The sequence below is a fragment of the Marmota monax genome, unplaced genomic scaffold (genome assembly GCF_021218885.2).
Source record: "Marmota monax isolate L192 unplaced genomic scaffold, Marmota_monax_Labrador192_F-V1.1 WCK01_AAM20220418_F8-fsc00061, whole genome shotgun sequence".
Lineage (NCBI taxonomy): Eukaryota > Metazoa > Chordata > Mammalia > Rodentia > Sciuridae > Marmota > Marmota monax.
This window is the reverse complement of record NW_026695230.1, coordinates 8,780,925-8,799,356: the sequence shown is the minus strand read 5'-3', so window position 1 is coordinate 8,799,356 and position 18,432 is coordinate 8,780,925. Positions and strand designations below refer to the sequence as shown.

General features: G+C 48.9%; 1 protein-coding gene across 1 annotated transcript in view; it reads left to right on the top strand.

Annotated features, from left to right (window-relative positions):
• Otog (otogelin) overlaps positions 1–18,432 on the top strand; it is a 74,530-nt gene that overhangs the window by 52,727 nt on the left and 3,371 nt on the right. Inside the window, exons 36-53 of the mRNA XM_046437939.1 lie at positions 301–2,048; positions 2,811–2,979; positions 3,295–3,440; positions 4,251–4,340; positions 7,748–7,931; positions 10,107–10,327; positions 10,487–10,625; positions 12,060–12,254; positions 12,451–12,663; positions 13,254–13,358; positions 13,519–13,626; positions 14,022–14,123; positions 14,395–14,493; positions 15,563–15,603; positions 16,586–16,661; positions 16,768–16,946; positions 17,713–17,817; positions 18,011–18,130. Of these exons, the coding sequence (XP_046293895.1) occupies positions 301–2,048; positions 2,811–2,979; positions 3,295–3,440; positions 4,251–4,340; positions 7,748–7,931; positions 10,107–10,327; positions 10,487–10,625; positions 12,060–12,254; positions 12,451–12,663; positions 13,254–13,358; positions 13,519–13,626; positions 14,022–14,123; positions 14,395–14,493; positions 15,563–15,603; positions 16,586–16,661; positions 16,768–16,946; positions 17,713–17,817; positions 18,011–18,130 (4,040 nt within the window). The remainder of the gene's footprint in view (positions 1–300; positions 2,049–2,810; positions 2,980–3,294; positions 3,441–4,250; positions 4,341–7,747; positions 7,932–10,106; positions 10,328–10,486; positions 10,626–12,059; positions 12,255–12,450; positions 12,664–13,253; positions 13,359–13,518; positions 13,627–14,021; positions 14,124–14,394; positions 14,494–15,562; positions 15,604–16,585; positions 16,662–16,767; positions 16,947–17,712; positions 17,818–18,010; positions 18,131–18,432) is intronic.

Below are 18,432 nucleotides of genomic sequence, written 5' to 3'. Positions count from 1 at the left end.
GCCAAGCAAGTGCTCTACTACTAAAACACAACCCCAGCCTTCAGCTTGGTATCTTATAATGAGTAGGTGGGGCAGCCAGGCTTAGACTTAGTTCTCTTGGCTCTGGATCAGGATTTGAGGTCGGGACAGTCTGATAACTTCTCTAAAGTCATCCAATGTCAAGGCACAGCCATTGGAAGCTGTCCTCACCCTATCAGTTAGGGTGCCAGTTGTCCAGGCCCACACTTCAGTCTTGCCTAGGGATGGTAGCCTGGGGCTGCAGTCATCTCACCTTCCGAACCTCTTCTCTTGTCTGCTCAGGTGTAGAGCCTGCAATTTGGGTTCCCGCAGGGGCGCTTGGCAATGAGACTCTGCCTCTCGGGCAAGTGCCACCCACCTCCAGTGACAAGCAACCTCAACTTCTTCAGGAAACTCTCAGGGCCCCCACCTACAGGCCAGCTCTCACTCCAGCAGCTCCACTCACCGGGGCCCTGAACCCACCAATGGCAGCCAGTAAAGTGCCAGTACTATCCCCAAGCCCCACCCAGTCCTCTCTGCAACAGCCACTGGGGCTCACCGCATCCAACCTCTCTACCCACCCCACAGAGGCCCCTGCCAGCAAGGGAGCGACTACCAGCCTCCTGGCCACCTCCTACCCCCCAGAATCTGCAACCCTCCCCCTTTTGCTGCAGACACCTACACCTGGCATGGTATCAGGTGCTGTGGAGACAGCCAGGGTGACTATGACCTTCGCAGGGAGCCCCAACATCACAGTCTCCTCACGGTCACCCCCTGCACCTCGCTTCCCACTCATGACCAAAGCAGTGACAGTCACAGGTCATGGCTCCTTGACTATTAAGACGACACCCCTACAGCCTGCCTTGCCAGCAAGTATCTCCTCCAGGCCTGTGGCTTCTTCTGGAGTGATCTCCATGTCCCCTACCTCCTCAGGATCCCACAAGACTTTGTTGACACCCTCATTAGCTAAGGTCACAAACAAGACAGAGATCCCCCAGCCCATTCAGACCCAGACCCTTTCGAGTCCCAGCAGCTCCCCGGCCACGTCCAGCACAGCACCACAGCAGACTCCAGTTAGTTCTCTTGCCGCAACAGGAAGGCAGGTAGTGCCATCCACAGAGAAGGGTGCGACTGGGCATGGCCATCCCATAGGACTGCCAGCATCCCCACATCCAAGTCTAGTCCCCACTGCCCTGCCCCGCCCAGTCCAGCATACCTCAGCTACCAGGCCTACAGCTCTGTCCCCAGGGCCCCTAGTAGCCACCAGCCTGACCACAGTTGCTCACGGGCTAGGGGCCACAGCCTCCAGGTATCTGGAGTCAACTCGGCCATCCCAGCTCCTCTCTGGTCTGCCTCCTGATACCAGCCTACCCTTGGCCAAGGTGGGCACATCTGCCTCAGTGGCCACATCAGGCCCCAAAGGCTCTGTCATCACGCCTCCACTTCAGCATCAGGCCACGTCTCTGACGATAACCACAACTCCACCTGCTCTGACACTTAGCCCAGCACTGCCTCTCACCCCGGCTGAAGATACAACAAGCATAGCTCCAGGCCTGCTTCTGGGAGCCAAACGCCCAACCTCTGGAGGTGTGGCCATGGCTGCAGGGGTGGCCTCCACAGTATCCATTGCTCCACGAAAGAGCACCACACAGAAAATGACCATCCTTTCCAAGCAAGTGTCTCTGCCTACTTCTGTATATGGTTCTGCCCAAGGTGGGACCACAGAGTTCACACCTGCTGTGGTCCGCACCCTTGCCACATTGGTGACTGAGGCTGAGGGCTTCTGGACTGGCACAGTGTCACCAGTGCCCACATCCTACCCATTGGGCCATGTTTCAGCCAGGACGAGCTCCCGGGAGAGCTCACTGGTTCTGCTGCCTCAGCAGACAGAGGCCCATGGAACCTCAGCAGGGCCCCAGCCCCAAGCGGAGCCAGTTGGTGAGGCCACCACAGAGCAGTCTGGGCGCTCAGCCCCAGCCCAGAGCATTGCACAGGGTCCTGCTGAGTCCTTGTCAACCACTACTGAGGCCAACACATCTGCCACCTGTGTTGTGAGTGACTTGTCCCTCCAAGCCTTCTATCCCCCTGCCATTAGACTGGACACTAGTACATTGCGGGCCAGCTGCAGCCTCCGTCTTTAACCAGCTGCCGGGATGCAGTCACGGTCCTCATGCTTGCCCAAATCTGCTGGTGTCTGAAAACTTCCCCAGGTCCTCTAGGTCCCCGAAGTCATAGCTAGGTCCTACTCTGCCCATCTGGGCCCCAGGGGCTGATTGGATGGCTTGGTGTGATGCCCAGGGTGTGAGAACAAGGGTGTGCCAGTAGGTGTGTGTTTGTGTCTGAGTACCTGCATTGAGATGGTCTTCCCACTTTTGTGTTCATGTGTGTCTGACTTCCAATGAGTGCTCGTGTGTGTGTGTTCTTGTAGCGTGTGAGACATGTTTATGTAAAAGAGGGAGAAAATGGGTGTGTTTGTATGCACGTGCCACACACATGCACATGCATGTGCAGGCTTGCTTGGGTGTCTTGAGTGTGAGCTAGTGTGACTGTATGTCTGTGTACCTGAGGGCAGGCGGATATGCAGAGGTTTCAGGGAATCTGTCCCTTGGTCCCCAATCTGTTACTATATGCAGCCCCAGACCCCAGATAGTTTGGTAGACTGGTAGAGGGTGAGGGCACCATTTCCTATTAGTTTTTACTTCAAAGTCCCCCGCCCTATTAGAAACCTGCATCGTTCCAGCAGATTTGGGGGGAGAGGAGGGACTGTAGCCCCTGGGATGAGCACTCATGCTGTTTCTCCACTCTGTGCCCAGCCAATTGCAGAGCAGGACTGCATCCGCCACATCTGCCTAGAAGGCCAGCTGATTCGTGTGAACCAGTCCCAGCACTGTCCTCAGAGCGCTGCACCCCCTCGCTGTGGGGTCCTGGGCCTTGCAGTGCGGGTGGGCGGGGACCGCTGCTGCCCCCTCTGGGAATGTGCCTGTGAGTCATGGGTCAGCCAAAGCCTCGGTGTCCTCTTGTACTCCTACCCCAACGTGACCTTTACCCCTGATTTGTGTGTTCCCCTGCCTCCTCTCCCACGGGCCTGTCATCAGTGTGACCCCCTGACCTGGCAGATTTCCTACCCTTGCAACCTCTGATCTCTGTGAGACCCTTGATCTGAGGCACTCTCCAGACCCTAAGGCCTCTGAATAATCTAGGAAAGGGCCCAGGCACCTGCCCTGTCTTCCTAAGTGGCCTTGGCCTTGGAGGCATCTGTTTATTTTCCTCCTGCCCTACCCCTGCCCTTGCCCCCAGGTCGATGCTCAGTCTTCCCTGACCTGAGCTTCGTGACCTTCGATGGGAGTCATGTAGCCCTGTTCAAGGAGGCCATCTACATCCTCAGCCAGAGCCCAGACGAAATGATCAGCGTCCATGTCCTGGACTGCAAAAGTGCCAACCTGGTGACTGTGCCTTACCTCCCTTCCTGACACACCCTGGGAATTGAACTAGATTTAGAGGGGCAATTGAGAAGTGAGCTGGTTGTTTTGTTTGTACCAGGAATTGAACTCAGGGATGCTCTATCACTGAGCCACATCCCCAGCCCTTTTTATTTTTTATTTTGAGGTAGGGTCTTGCCAAATTGCTTAGGGCCTTGCTAAGTTGCTGAGGCTGGTTTTGAATTTGCAATCCTTCTGCTTCAGTCTCCCGAGTAGCTGGGATTTCAGGTGTGCACCACTGTGCTTCACTCATTAGCTGGTTTCAAAGGGTCCCAGAGGTGAGGACAGATGTGAAAACACCTCTTCTGCAGCTTCCTCTGTCTCCCAGGAATCTCTTGGAATGGTCTCTCAGAATAGCTCCCCAAGTGACCATGGGAAAGAGTTGAGTGGAGAGCACCACTCTGGGCCCTTCCTGGGGCTGGCACCATTCTCAGTATACCAGCCTCCAAGGCACATGTAGGACAGTACTAAAGTACAGAGGAGCAGGAAGGTCACTTTGAGGGTGTGGTCTGTGATCACGGGTGCCAGCTGCAGAAGATTGCCTACCAGGATGCCCCCATGAGCCAGGCGGAAGGAGGCAGCTTTTTTCTTATTTATTTTATTTTATTTATTTTTGGCTGGATTTTCATGAGGTCAGGTGCAACCAGAAATGTTCTGTGAGATTTCGTGTACCTTGTTCATCCCTGTGAGTGTGCTCACACTTGCTGTACTTGTTTACTTTGAGCAAAACTCAAAACAGGAGTCTGGGTTGATGAGGCTGGGTTCTCTCTGCAGGGACATCTGAACTGGCCCCCATTCTGTCTGGTGGTACTAAATGTGACTCACCTGGCCCATCAGATCACAGTTGACCGCTTCAATAGGAAGGTGAGTGTATCAAAGACATGAACTCCATGCAGGGCAGCAATCATAGAGGGTCAGGGTATCCAAGGGTGGAGGGGCCTTGAGATTTAGTTAATTGGGGGCAAGGAGCAGGAAGAGACTCTTTTATCACAGCAAAATTAGGTATATCTAGAAGTTATTTTAATTAGAATGCTTGTTCCCACTCCATTGTCAGGGGAGGAAGGGCACCAGGAGGGATTGTGATAAGATGATGATGAAATGGCAAGACATGGTGGCCTTAAATAATTGCTGTTAAAATATCTCACTTTTGCAATTTTTATAAAAACATATGGCCATGTAAACACATTACTAGGGCACAATTCAGGAGATATATAAGTGAGGAATCCCTAAATCTAAGCTTCATAAGCTTGATATTAAATCTCCCATGGTCAGCCCACCGTGAGTGGGGATCCCTCTCCACAAGAGGGACTGACTATATACCAGCCTCCAAGGCACATGTAGGACAGTACTAAAGTACAGAGGAGCAGGAAGGTCACTGCCTAGCAGGCTGGTCTATGTCTCCATTCTCAGAGTTATGATTTCCACCCCCATTCCTGTGTAAAGACCTGCAGCCTTCCTATAGGAATCTGCTCTTGATCTCTGAACTCGAGGTCATCACACTAGAGCTCTCATAAATAGGGCTAGGGACAGTGGGCTTATCATGTGATGAAAGCTTATGCAAAATATTCCCTGAATTTCATTGCTTAGTCTTTTTATTTCTTCATTCTTAAAAATTAAATTCATTCTGTTTAATAATATACAATCTGAAGTCTCATAGCTACCACCACAGTCATGTCATAGGACAGTTCCATCATCCTGATTGTGGGTGCATCTCACCATATGCTTTGTGCAATCTATATGACATTTTGGAAAAACAAACCACAGAGACAGAAGACAGCAGTTGTTAGGAGGTGAAGGAGGCGCCCACAACATTGATACTAATAATTGTGTCTTTGGTGGTCCCTGACCAGCTGGCTAGGGATTTATTGTTCTTCTCAAAGAATGGATTCATAGGTTTTCTCTATAGTTTTTGTTTTTTATTTCATTGATTTCTGCTCTTCTCAAATATTTATTTTACTTACTCTGGGTTTAATTTAGTCTTTTTTTTTTTCTAGTTTATTAAGGTAGGAGCCCAGGTCATTGATTTGAGACCTCTCTTCTTTTTTCAGAAGTCTGAAGTGCTACAGTTTATCCTTTAAGTACTGATTAGCTGTATTGTACATGTTTTATTATGTTGCTTTCAGTTTTATTAGTTCAGCATACTTTTTTATAGTTCAACATAAATATACCTTTGACTTTTATTTGACCCATGAGTTATTTATAAGTGTTTTATTTAGTATCCAAATATTTTGTGATTTTCCAGAAACTTTTCTGTTATTGATTTCTAACTTAACTCCACTCAGAAAATACAATTTGTCAAAACCTGAACCCTTTTAAATTTAACAAGGCTAGTTTCAGGTAGCTTTCTTACCTGTACTGATCAATATTCAGCTGAAAATTCAGAACAGAGTCAAGACAGTGTCAGGAGGGACTCTACAAAGCTTCAGAGCACAACTTTTTCTCTTCAGCTCTGTTCTCTGAAGTAATCTGCCCTGCAAACTCTAGCTTTGTTGGCCTCCATGAACCTCCAACTCTTGTAAATTCAGGGTAACTTCTACGCTTTGCCTGGGTGCTTTATCCTTACACTGTGGCCTAGAAACTCTCTGAGCAACAATGGGCAATCATAGGGCTCACCTCATTTGTTTCCCCCTTTTCAGGAATTACTCTATTGTGCTACCAACTGTTCAATATATTTTAATATATTTTGTCAGGTTTTTTTTTTTTTTGGTGGGGGGGGTGGTTATATAGGCAAGAGGGTAAATCCAGACTTTATTACTCCGACTGGGTTGGAAGAGGAAGTCCAAATCCTTACCTTTGAAACTTTTGTTTGTTGTCCTTGCTTGCACTTGGAGTCCTGTGAACATAGACGAGGATCTCTGACTTCAAATATGGATATTCACTCCCAGTACTTGGAGAATGTTTATGGATTATGGAGCCCAAGCCCTTCTTGGAACAAATAAGAAGGCTCAGGCTGTGGGAGAGATAGACTTGTCCAAAGTCACAAAGTTTTCTGACTCCTGGATTGGGACTCCCTCTATGCCAACACAGTTTTTCATGTGCTAGGTAATTTGCAAAGTGATTAATAAAACAGCTTATTCTTGAAAGAAGGAGGTTAAGTCATAATAAATATTTTATAATCTTAATCTTTTTCCTCTCTCAGTTTTATAGCATAAAACTAATAACCCATGATACATCCAAATTTAATCTTGTTAATATAGAGCAGAGGTCATAGTTTTGAATTTAAAAGTGTGAGAACTAAGTGTGTTGAATATTTAACAATTAGGGAGGAAGAGCATGAGAAGAAGATCACCATTAAACAGGGACGAGAGGGGGGAGGGAAAGAGAGAGAGAAGGGAAATTGCATGGTAAAGGAAGGAGACCCTCATTGTTATACAAAATTATATATAAGAGGAAGTGAGGGGAAAGGGGAAAAAAACAAGAGAGAGAAATGAATTACAGTAGATGGGGTAGAGAGAGAAGATGGGAGGGGAGGGGAGGGGAGGGGAGGGGGGATAGTAGAGGTTAGGAAAGGCAGCAGAATACAACAGACACTAGTATGGCAGTATGTAAAAAAGTGGATGTGTAACCGATGTGAATCTGCATTATGTATATCGGGTAAAAATGGGAGTGCATAATCTGCTTGAATCAAATGTATGAAATATGATATGTCAAGAGCTTTGTAATGTTTTGAACAACTAATAATAAAAAAATTAAATTAAAAAAAAATACTGATTAAGCCCCCAGTATGTGTCAAGTCCAGATGTAGGTTCTGGGAATTCAAAGAATCAGACATAGTTTCTTCCCTTAAGAAACTCATGGGAAACTTGACTAACAAACAAATAAATTTTGTCTCAGTGGTCCATCCCAGAGATGGACTGACCCCATAGGAATGTCTAATCCAGGCTGATGATTTAGGGAAATTTTTCCAGAAGAAATTATCTGAGCAGAATCAGGAAAGAAGAAAATGATTGGAGTGACTCAGGATTTATATTTATGCAAACATCAAGATGTAGCCTGCCTACTGTTAATTTTATTGTTTTTGCTCATAAAAGTATTTCTAAAATTCTTCCATGCCACCTTGGACTGTGTCTTGGTTATGTGTGCCTGAAACAGAGCCTGGCACATAGGAGATGCCTAATAAATGTCTGTCAGATGATGGATGGACAGATGTATGCATGAAGGGATGGATGAAAGGATGGATGAACGGACGGATGGATGGAAGGATGGACAGATGGATGGATGGAAGGACAGATGGGCAACTTGTGCTCACACTGAATCCCTCACTTCTCCAGATAACTGTGGACTCACAGACTGTGCGGCCACCTGTGAACAGGTACGGGTTCCGAATTGAGGATACAGGACACATGTACATGATCCAGACTCCTTTATACATCCAGATCCAGTGGCTCCACAGTTCAGGACTCATGATCCTGGAGGCCAGCAAAGCCAGCAAGGCCCAAGGCCATGGCCTGTGTGGTGAGGTGGGACCCAGCTGTGGGAGGGGAGTGTTTCCTTAGTCCATCACTACCAGACTCAGGTTCTTCTGGACCAGGAGAGTCTGGGACAGTTTACTAGGCCAGGGGTGGGACCAACAGAGCTGCCAGGACAGCAGGGTATAAGGTCTTGTGTTCTGAAGCTGAAGCTGCTAGCAGAGAGATGGTGCAGTGCTGTGGTCTTAGCCAGTTGTCTTCAGCCAGGATTGTCTGTCAGCTTCCCTGACAGCCTCCTAATGCCAGATAATCCCTCCCGTCTGCATGTGCCTGACCCTTCACAAAGCACTTCCACACTCTGAGCTCACTTATTCCAGGTCATTCACACAATAGCCCCAAGAAGTGGTCCTTAGTATTCCCATTGAACCAAAGAAGAAAGGGGGCTCAGGGAGGTTAAGTGGTTGCCTAAGGGCATATGGCAGAGCTGCCACAACATGCAGAACTAATGCTCTTTAGACCATAGAATGATTGCAGAGAGCATACTCTAAGGGACTAGATGTGTTTGGCTAAGAAAAAGAGGTACAGGAAGAGTCTAGATGTGGACTTCTGCTCCTTGCAGGGCCACTCCATGACAGATTGCTGTGATCATGATGATGGGTCTCACGGACACACACACACTCACTCCCAACTGCCATCCTCCACTTGCACCCTTTGTGTTCATTCATATTCATGCCCCTGCATTCAAAATGCCCCCTACACATGCTCTTGTACTTGTGAATCAGCCCCATGCTAATTTTTCCTTTTTGCCACACATAATTACTAAGTACCAGTCACTGGGGAAAGAACGGTAAGCAAAACAAAATCCCAGTTTGATGGGGCTTCCATTCTCACTGACACACCTTTCATTACACTCACACATGTGCATGTGCACACACACCCCACCACCACCACTACCACCACAACCACTCTTTTCTCACCATTTCTGCCTTCTACTCTGCTCATCCCTAGCAAAGATCACTGTGGTCAGCAGGCAACTGGCAGGTCAACTCTTCCCAGGATGCTTTTGTAATACCCCTTGGTGACTCAAAATCAAGACCTAAAATGTGTCCATTAAGACTGTTAATAAGATCTGAGAGCTTTGACTCAAATTATGCTTCATATTCACCAAACTGGTGGTTGGAGATGTCAGAGCAGAAAGTCAGATTATAGCTCTATTTTATCTGAACTAATATCCTGAGCATCCCACTAGGCAAACGGGGGAATGATGAGATAAGTGAGAATCTAAAGGAAAATGAGTCCTGTCACTTTTTGTGAAAGAAAGACCTGCAAACCAGCAACTCTTATGTAGAATTGGGAAGGTCATGAATGGGTGAATCTGAGATGCCCTTGAAAAAAGTATGTCTAAGAAAGCATTTCAGGCAGAGAAGTATGTGTCTGAAGCTAGAGTGTGAGATGAAGTCAGAAGTTCCCAAATGATTAGTGATTACTCAAAGCCCAGATGCCTTCTATCTTGTGGTTCTGCCATTTTTAGCACAAGCTACCAACTCTACAGAGGAGATGTGTTTGGGAAGTTTCTGTGGACTAGGTCTGGAAATGGTGTCCTGCACCTCTATTCACATACTATTGGCTGGGACTCAGTCACATGGTCTCACCCAGCCACAAGGGAGGCTGGGAAGAATAGGCTAACTGGCTTGACGAAGAAGAGGTAACCAGTGTTACAATTAACCAGCAGTTTCCATTAAAGCATATTCTTTTGGATAACTTTGTATTTCAATGTCAGACTTAGAAGTTGAAAAAATATTATAAAGAAGTCCCATTATTTTTTACCCAGACATACTACTTATTCACATTTTTTTGCTTTTGCTTCTCCCTCCATATATATACACATACATATATACATACATGCATATACGTATGTACATACAATTTGTGTATACACATGTGCATATGCGTGTGTGCACTTTCTGAACTATTTGAAAACAGATTCAAGACTTCTCTCCTTTTATCCCTAAATCCTTTGAGTGTATTTCCTTAGGAAAAAGACATTTTCTTTCACAGGAGTTTTCCTAGTTTCTTTGTACCTCATTTCCCTTATCTGTAAAATGGAGATAATAGTAATACTTTCCAAAGAATTGTCATGGTGAACCTTCAGAGTGAGAACTGAGGACTTGGCAGAGGATAGTGGCTTTTGTGACTATTGGAATAATTCTGCCCCTTTCAGGGATCTGTGATGGAGATGCAGCCAATGACCTCACCCTGAAGGATGGCTCTGTGCTGGGCAGGGCTGAGGATCCTGCTCCCTTTCTGGACAGCTGGCAGGTGCTCAGCTCCTTGACCTCAGAAGGCCAGACCCGGTTCCGCCCAGACAGCTGTGCCACTGCAGACTGCTCTCCCTGCCTTCGCATGGTGTCCAACCGCACCTTCAGCGCCTGTCACCGCTTTGTATGTGCTGAGTTCAGCATGGGGAGACCTCCTGAGCTGGGGGAGGGGGCAGCAGCTACTTGCAGAGGCACACTCTTTTCCCTGGGCATGGCTGGGAGGAGCTGGGTCCTGGGATTTGGGGCACTAAGGTAGACAGCACTGCCTGATGCATATGCCCAGGTTCCCCCAGAGTCGTTCTGTGAGCTGTGGATCCGGGACACCAAGTATGTACAGCAACCCTGTGTGGCACTGACCGTATATGTGGCTATGTGCCACAAGTTCCATGTGTGCATTGAGTGGCGGCGCTCTGACTACTGCCGTGAGTTGGGGGACAGGGAATCTCTGCCTTTGGGACTCTTGTTCCCATCCTGTTAAGAGTATAAAGAGGCTTCCAGACCCATGTTTAAGTCTATGCTTTTCCAAATTTAGCTGTTCCTTCATTTGTTGATTTATATTAATTAATAAACTTATAAATAGTATTTCATGAACAATCTATATTTTATATTAATCAATAAAAATTATTTTATTATAATTTATTATCATAAATTTTTAAAAATTAAATTTAAAAATTCAAAAAGCAATTATTTTAATATATTATTTAATTTATTTGAGTTTCCCATACATAAAATGGGGATAATAATTATAGCTTCCTTTTAGCGTCATCTTGAAGATGATAGTAGATAATGTGTGCAGGGTGCCCTACACATGCTCATCACATGGTTACTAGCATGAAAATATTAGTTCTCTTGCCCTAATTTTTTATTTTGGTCTCTTCCTCCTTCCTTGATGTTGGAAATAAGATCCACTCCCTTCTAATCTCCACTCAATAGTAAGTAGGCATGCATGGCCTGGGATAGAGCAGTCTGATTTCTAAACACGAACACATACAAAAAGGTTGGGTACAGCTCATACCTGTAAGTGTTGGGGAAGACCATACCTATAAAATGACAGATAAAGAGGAAAAGACATAAATACCTTCTGTAGTGTTTTTCAAACCTTGGATCCTAACACAGGGGGGTATGAAGTTAACTTGGGGGGCCAGCACTAGCATTTTAAAAAGTGTTATAGAATAGAATAGAAAATACTAGATTTATTGCATATAGGAAATTAAGTATCATTTTAGAAAAATATTTTTAGTTTCAATACATCAGCCATTCTCAATCCCAACTACCCTTTTTAGTCACAAGGGGAACTTCTGAAAATACCAATGCTCAGGTTTCCAGTCAGAGGTTCAGCTGGTCAGGGACAGGTCCCAGTAATGGTATTTTCAAAACTGCCAAAAGATTCTTTTGCAGTCAGGCTCAAGGACCACTGTTCAACACACTTGTGTGGACTGCACCATGATGTAAAATCTATTTATTACAGTCAAACAGTGAAAACAGTCATCTAGAGCGAGGGCTTAGCAAACTTTTTCTTAAAAGGGCAAATAGCAAATATTTGAGCCTTTGTGGGCCATATGTTCTCTAGTGCAAGGACTATATTACAAAAAGAGCCACAGATGATATATAATATATGAAAGAATCGTGCAAGAAATGCCATGGCTACATTCCAGTACAACTTCACAGGCAGGATTTGGGCTGTGGGCTGTACTTTGCTGACTTCTGATGGAGAGGAAGGAGGTCTCACACCAAGCCCCTTGACTTAGGTGCTCAGTGCTCTGAGCCCTCTTCTCACCACTTCCTGCTCTTTGGCTGTCAGTGGGGAGCCCTACATAGGGTCTGAACTAGTCCTGGTACCCACTTTGCCCCTGCAGCCTTCCTGTGCTCCAGTGACTCTACCTACCAAGCTTGTGTGACAGCCTGTGAGCCCCCCAAGTCATGCCAGGATGGGATGCTGGGTCCACTGGACCCTGAGCAGTGCCAGGTACTGGGTGAGGGCTGCATCTGTTCTGAGGGCACCATTCTGCACCGGCGCCACTCTGCGCTCTGCATCCCTGAGGACAAGTGTGGTAGGTTCCTTCCCTCCCTGTGCAGGCCCTCCCAAGCTGGCCTCATGCTCCTCATAGCTCCTCATAACTGGGGGTCCCGCTGTGTCCTTTCAGTTCTGCTCTGGAATGGTCAGTATGGCTGGGAGGGTATAGCCTGGGACAGTCTAGGTCTTCTCCCTTCCTCAGTCCTCTGTGCCCCAACATGCCTCCACTGCAGCATGCACCGACAGCATGGGGGTGCCGCGGGCCCTGGGGGAGACCTGGAACAGCTCCCTCAGTGGCTGCTGCCAACACCGGTGTCAAGCCCCAGACACCATCGTACCAGTGGACCTGGAATGTCCTCGCCCCCAGCCTGAAAGCTGCCCACGCTTTGGGGAAGAGGCCCTACTCCTGCCCACTGAGGACCCCTGCTGCCTGGGGATTGTCTGTGGTGAGTCCCAGCCTTTACTTCCCTGGCCCTCAACTATAAGACAGTTAAATGCCTCCAGCCCTGCCTGGCAAACCTGATGGATGAGGCCTGAAAAAAATTGAAGCATCTTGTGTGGAGTGAGCTGGGAGGAGTGGAGAACAGCGCCAGGGTTGGGGGCAGGCAGAAGCGGAGGCTTGGGTGGGTGTGAGGTGGTGTTCAATTTAAAGACAATGGCCCTGGGTCAGACACCTGGTGAGCTCTTCTTCCACCACCTTGTAGCCTGTGACTTCTGGCAACTCATGTAACATTGGTTGTGCCTCAGTTTGTTCTTCTGTTACATGAGAGTTAATAGTCACTTTGGGTTGACTGCAAAAATTAATTATTGTATTAATACTGGTTTGAGCAGCATTTGGCACATGGTACAGCTCCATGAATGATTATTGTTCTTTTGTCCAAGTCCTGGGCCTTTGTGTGATCCTCAGGGGCCCCTCCCAGGAGTAGACCTGGGGACTTGGAGTTTAAGAAGATCAGGTATCCAGGGTATGTCAGTGCTGGAGTGCAGTGGGGATGTCCCAGCCTCTAAGTAACAGGTCCTGTGCCCCCTGGGTCAGTGTGTAACCAGACTCTGTGTGAGGGACTGGCCCCCACCTGCCGTCCAGGCTACCGACTCGTCACCCACTTCCAGGAGGACTCCTGCTGCCCCAGCTACAGCTGTGGTGAGAGGTCTGGGGGTGGGGAGAATGGAATCATCCTGAGGGGAGTCAGGGGAGGACAGCTTTGGGACTAGGTCCTGGCTAGAGATTAGGTCAGAGCTGGGGTGGAGGCCCAGGTGTGTACAGCCAGTGTCTGCTCTCAGCACCTACATTTTTTCCCCAGAGTGTGACCCCAATCTGTGTGAAGCGGAGCCAGTTCCCAATTGCCGCCAGGACCAGACCTTGATCGCAGGCCGCCTGGTGGACTCCTGCTGTACCTCCTACTTCTGCGGTGGGTAGACGTGCCCTCAGATGTCAGCCCTTCCTTGCCTCTGCTGTCGTGGTGGCTGGAAGGAAGGCTGAGGATCTTTCTGTGATGGGGGCATGAGGAGAAAGCCAAAGTCACTGTCCAGAAAGTAGTATGGGACAAAGATAAAACGGGCCATTTTACCCCTAGGTTACTGAGCATGAAGAAATTGGAGCTTGTTCAGGGTCAGACTTTGGGTAAATATAGGGAGAAGATCCAGTTTCTGACCTCAGGACCGTTTCCCTGAAATGCTGCTTTTAGTTTAGCTCCTGCCACACCTGGGCTATTGAGGTGTCCCTCTCCCATTCTAGCAACCTGCTCAGCACCAAGCCTCCATGAGGGGGACTTCTGTGACAGCAGTGACCCCTCTTCTCCCTCAGCCTGTGGCGATTGTCCAGATCCCATCCCTGAGTGTCAGGAAGGGGAAGCACTCACGGTGCACAGGAACACCACGGAGCTCTGCTGCCCTCTGTACGAGTGTGGTGAGTCCTGGCCAGGTGCATGGAGGGCCATGTGGAAAGGGACTCCAGGACCTTTCTGTGCCTCCAGGAGCGGGACCAGGGCCTCCTGAAGGAGCCCTATGGAGAGGCATTGGGAGTCCAGACTTTCCCTAGACTCCAGAGTGTGTCAAAGGATATTGTGGGGACAGGAGGGGAGTTCTTGTCCCCCTTCTTGGCCAGTGTTGCATCCTGAGTATTCACAGTCCAAGGTGTCTTTGATTGATGTGTTACCTGCCCTTCTCCACCCTGGCAGTGTGTGAGAGCTTCCGCTGCCCCCAGGTGCAATGTGGCATGGGCACTGCGCTGGTCGAGGTATGGAGCCCAGACCGCTGTTGCCCCTACAAGTCCTGTGGTAAGTTCCAGGTCAGGAACACCCTGCCCAAAGTGGAGATTGAGGGCCCCTACTGAGGAGTGGGTCCGGGAAAAGGACCCCACCACTGTCAGGTTCTCCAGGTCCCAACAGGGACCTTCTGTATCACTCCCTGAGTGCTGAGCATTCCTATATCTTTCCAAGAAAAAAAGAAGAAAAAAGTCCCCATTCCAAAAATATTTCCCATTTAAAAATCTTTACTGCAGCTGCCTGATAGCATACATCTTATGTGTTAAAATTCACCTCCCCTTCCTCTGGAAGGCTGGTGGGAGTATCAATGATCAGCAATGAAAACCAGTGAACTTTATATAAAAATGTTGTCTTAAAAGGAGTGGAGAAATTCTATTTTGCCTCTGGCTGTCTTGCTTGTCTTTTCCAGACCTCACTAGAATGCAAACTTCAAGAAGGCAGAGTTTCAGTCTATTTTATTCATTGCTTTGTCTTCAGAGCACAGAAAAACCATAGGTATATAGGGGGTATTTAAAATGTCTTGTCACATGAGTGAGGAACCTGGAGAGTGTTTCCCTGCTGTCCTGACCTGCAGCTCTGGGTCCTCAAAACCAGAGTTAGTATGTCTTCTAAATTTGTTAGTAGCTCTGCATGGCTCAGACTTGCCCTCAGGTAAAGGCTGGGGATGGCAAAGTTAAGCCAGCTTGAATATGCAGAGTCAGAAGTTCTATGTTGCCATGTTTATTCTCAGAGAGGCCCCATCTATAGGAAGAGGGATGAATCCCAGGGATAAAAAGAAACCTGTGAGTGGTCTGTCTGCCTATTTATCCTCACTCTGTACCTGGTGAGGAGCTTGGCACTCAGCATCCATCACTGCCCACCTTCCCAACTAGGCATCAGTAGCCCCTATGCAGGGAAGGAGGGAGGCACAGATTTTAGCCTCTTCCCCTCACTCCATGGTCCTAGACTGTGCTGGAGCTGGAGCTGTATCATTGCCAGGCAGGGGGTGGGGCTGCACCTGCAGTGAGCGATCTGGGAGCTCCAGGAACTTCTACCTGGGCATCTCTGGTGAAGGTGGGTCCTGACCTCTCCTGTTTTTCAGAGTGTGACTGTGACACAATCCCAGTGCCCCGGTGCCATCTGGTATGGAGACCTGCCCCTCCCCGCCCTCTCTGTTCTGCCAGTCTTTCCTTTCCTCTTTCCTCTCCCCTGGAGACCCTACTTCTCCAGTACAAAGAGCCCTGAGATGCAAGTCAGCGTTCTTGTCCCAAGCTCTGCCACTGGTTTTCTGGGTACAGTGCCCTCCTTTGTAAGGTGGGCATGATCATAACTCAGAGTTGTGGTGAAGATAAATTATGTTGATGATACTAATGGTGGTGGTCATGGTGGGAATGATGTCAGGATGAAGCAGATGGTGGGGAAGGTGAAGATGATGAAGGCAGGAACAATGATGAAGATGACAATGAAAGTCATGATGGTGGCTTATGCTTATTGAAAGCTATGGTAGGCCTGGAACTTTCCCAGGCCTCTTTGTGTATTATTATACTGATTTTTACAACAACCCCAAGAGGTTGATGCTGTGATTATCTGTTATACAAACAAGGAAGCCAAAGTTAAAGTCACAAAGCTAGTAAACCACAGAGCCAGGATTGGAATCAAGAATTGATGCCAGAGCCATGCCCTTAACCACCAGATTGCTCTGCCACAGAAGGGAGTGAAAATACCTTGAGAAAAGTGAAGTGACCTTTAGGTCCTTCTCTGGATCACATGCACCTTTGCCTAATTCTAGCACACATTTCCTCCTATTTTGATCTCCATCCATTTTTCTTCTTCCTGAAACTGATGAAGAAAGAGAGGAGGTAGTGTGAGCCAAGAGGGACACCAGGCCAGCAGCAGAGGAACAGTCCCTCCATGAAGGAGGGAGGCCGGGGGGATGCTCCTCAGAGGGAGGCTTGGGAGTGGGGAGAGTGAGTGAGCTTCCAGGGTGCCAAGGGTCCCCAGGCCTGCCAGCCCCACCCGCCCACTACAGAGGCAATTGACACAAAGAGGGGCCCTGGTGGCAGACTGCTCCTGAAGATGGGACAGGGCCTGCACCCAGGGTGCTGACCCCCTCTACCCCATCCAGTGGGAGAAGTCCCAGCTTGATGAGGAGTTCATGCACAGTGAGGAGAACGTGTGTGGCTGCGCCAAGTACGAGTGCGGTGAGCAGAGCAAGGGGTCTGTGGCTAGAGCCTGGGCGGGCCAGCCAGGTGGAGGCCATGTGGAAGCTGGGCTCTGGACGACTTATCACACTGCTTGCCCTCCCAGTGAAGGCCCCCGTGTGTCTCAGCCGTGAGCTGGGGGTGATGCAGCCTGGCCAGACAGTGGTGGAGCTCTCGGCAGATGGCGTGTGCCACACCTCCCGCTGCACGGACCTGATCGACCCCCTCACCAGCTTCTATCAGATCAACACCACCTCCGTGCTGTGTGATGTCCACTGCGAGGCGGTAGGGGGCAGCACGGATGCATGGGGGTCAGCAGGGCTGGGCTGGTAGATACTAGGCTCTCCAGAAATCAGGGGGAGCCTAGAATCTTGCCAGGAGCCCCTCAAACAAGTCTAGAGAGTGGGTATCAGAGAAGCCTTCAAGACCTCTAAAGAAAGGCAGGATGAGAGAGGCCAGGAAGGGGCCATCAAGAGCAAAGGGACAAATTTAAGTCCTGGAAAATATGGGTATTTGACATTTATCCTTTTGGTTTATTTATTTGTGGTGTTACTATTTGCTGATCCCTTCTACATGCCCAGTACTTTCAACAGTGAGTACTTACTAGTGGCTTCTAGTAAGGGCTAAGTAAATATTATTTGAACAAAAGGGGTTAGATTTATTCCCATTTTTTCAGAAGAGAAAAGTAAGGTTTAGGGAGGTTTAACCAGTTATAAAAAGTCTCACAGGAACTGGGACTTAAATTGAGGTCTGTCTAGAACCAAAACTGGCACTTTAATTACCAGAATGCTGCCTCTCGGGTGGTGGAGGGTGGAAATGCTCTGACACCATGGCTGATGGGCACTGGCAATAAGGGGGCTTAAGGTAGAGAGTAGGATGAATTGTCTGGCTGCCTGGGAGAGGAGGAGGCTGGTAGTTCCCCTTCCTGAGCACCTACAGGGGGCCCTTCTGGGGCTCTGGTCTCACTTGGAGATAAATAGACAGTGAAGGGCTGGAGGCGGAGGTGGGCGGGAACCTGGCTGATGCCATCCCATCCCACCCTGGCCTGCAGAACCAGGAGTATGAGCACCCCCGAGAGCTGGCGGCCTGCTGTGGCTCCTGCAGGAACGTGTCCTGCCTCTTCACCTTCCCCAATGGCACCACCTCCCTGTTCTTGGTAAGCAGCCCCTGAGCCCACCTGGGCAGATGTCCCAGAAAGGGAAACTAGGACCAGCACCTTCTTTGGCTCCCATGCCTGGGCTCAGTACAGACAGGGTTCTGAGCAGTGCCATGCCCTGGACTGGACTGTCCTCAGGCCTGTGCCATCCATCTGACCACAAGCCCCCGCTGCTCACCTCTGTGCCCTCCAGCCAGGGGCATCCTGGATCGCAGACTGCACTCGTTACCACTGTGGCAGCACTCCCCTGGGTGCTGTGCTTGTCCGCTCGCCCATCAGCTGCCCACCACTCAATGAGACCGAGTGTGCCAAGGTCAGTCTACCTCCTCCTACAGCATGGCCTAGGCCAAGGCATGGGCTGCCTCACGGATGGCTGTTGGGGCAGGGTGGGAGTCCCATGTGCAGTCCCTGGAACCTGTGCTTGCACTGCCACCCCCAGTCCACTTCTCTCCATGCAATTTTTTTTCTCTGACTACTTCACATCCCACATCCTGACAAATCACATGATCACACATCAGTGAATGCAAACATACATTGTCACATGTTCAGGTATACTCAGACACATCTCAAGCAGTGCATGGCCAGTCCTGTGATGGGCTGACAGGTGTCCAGTCC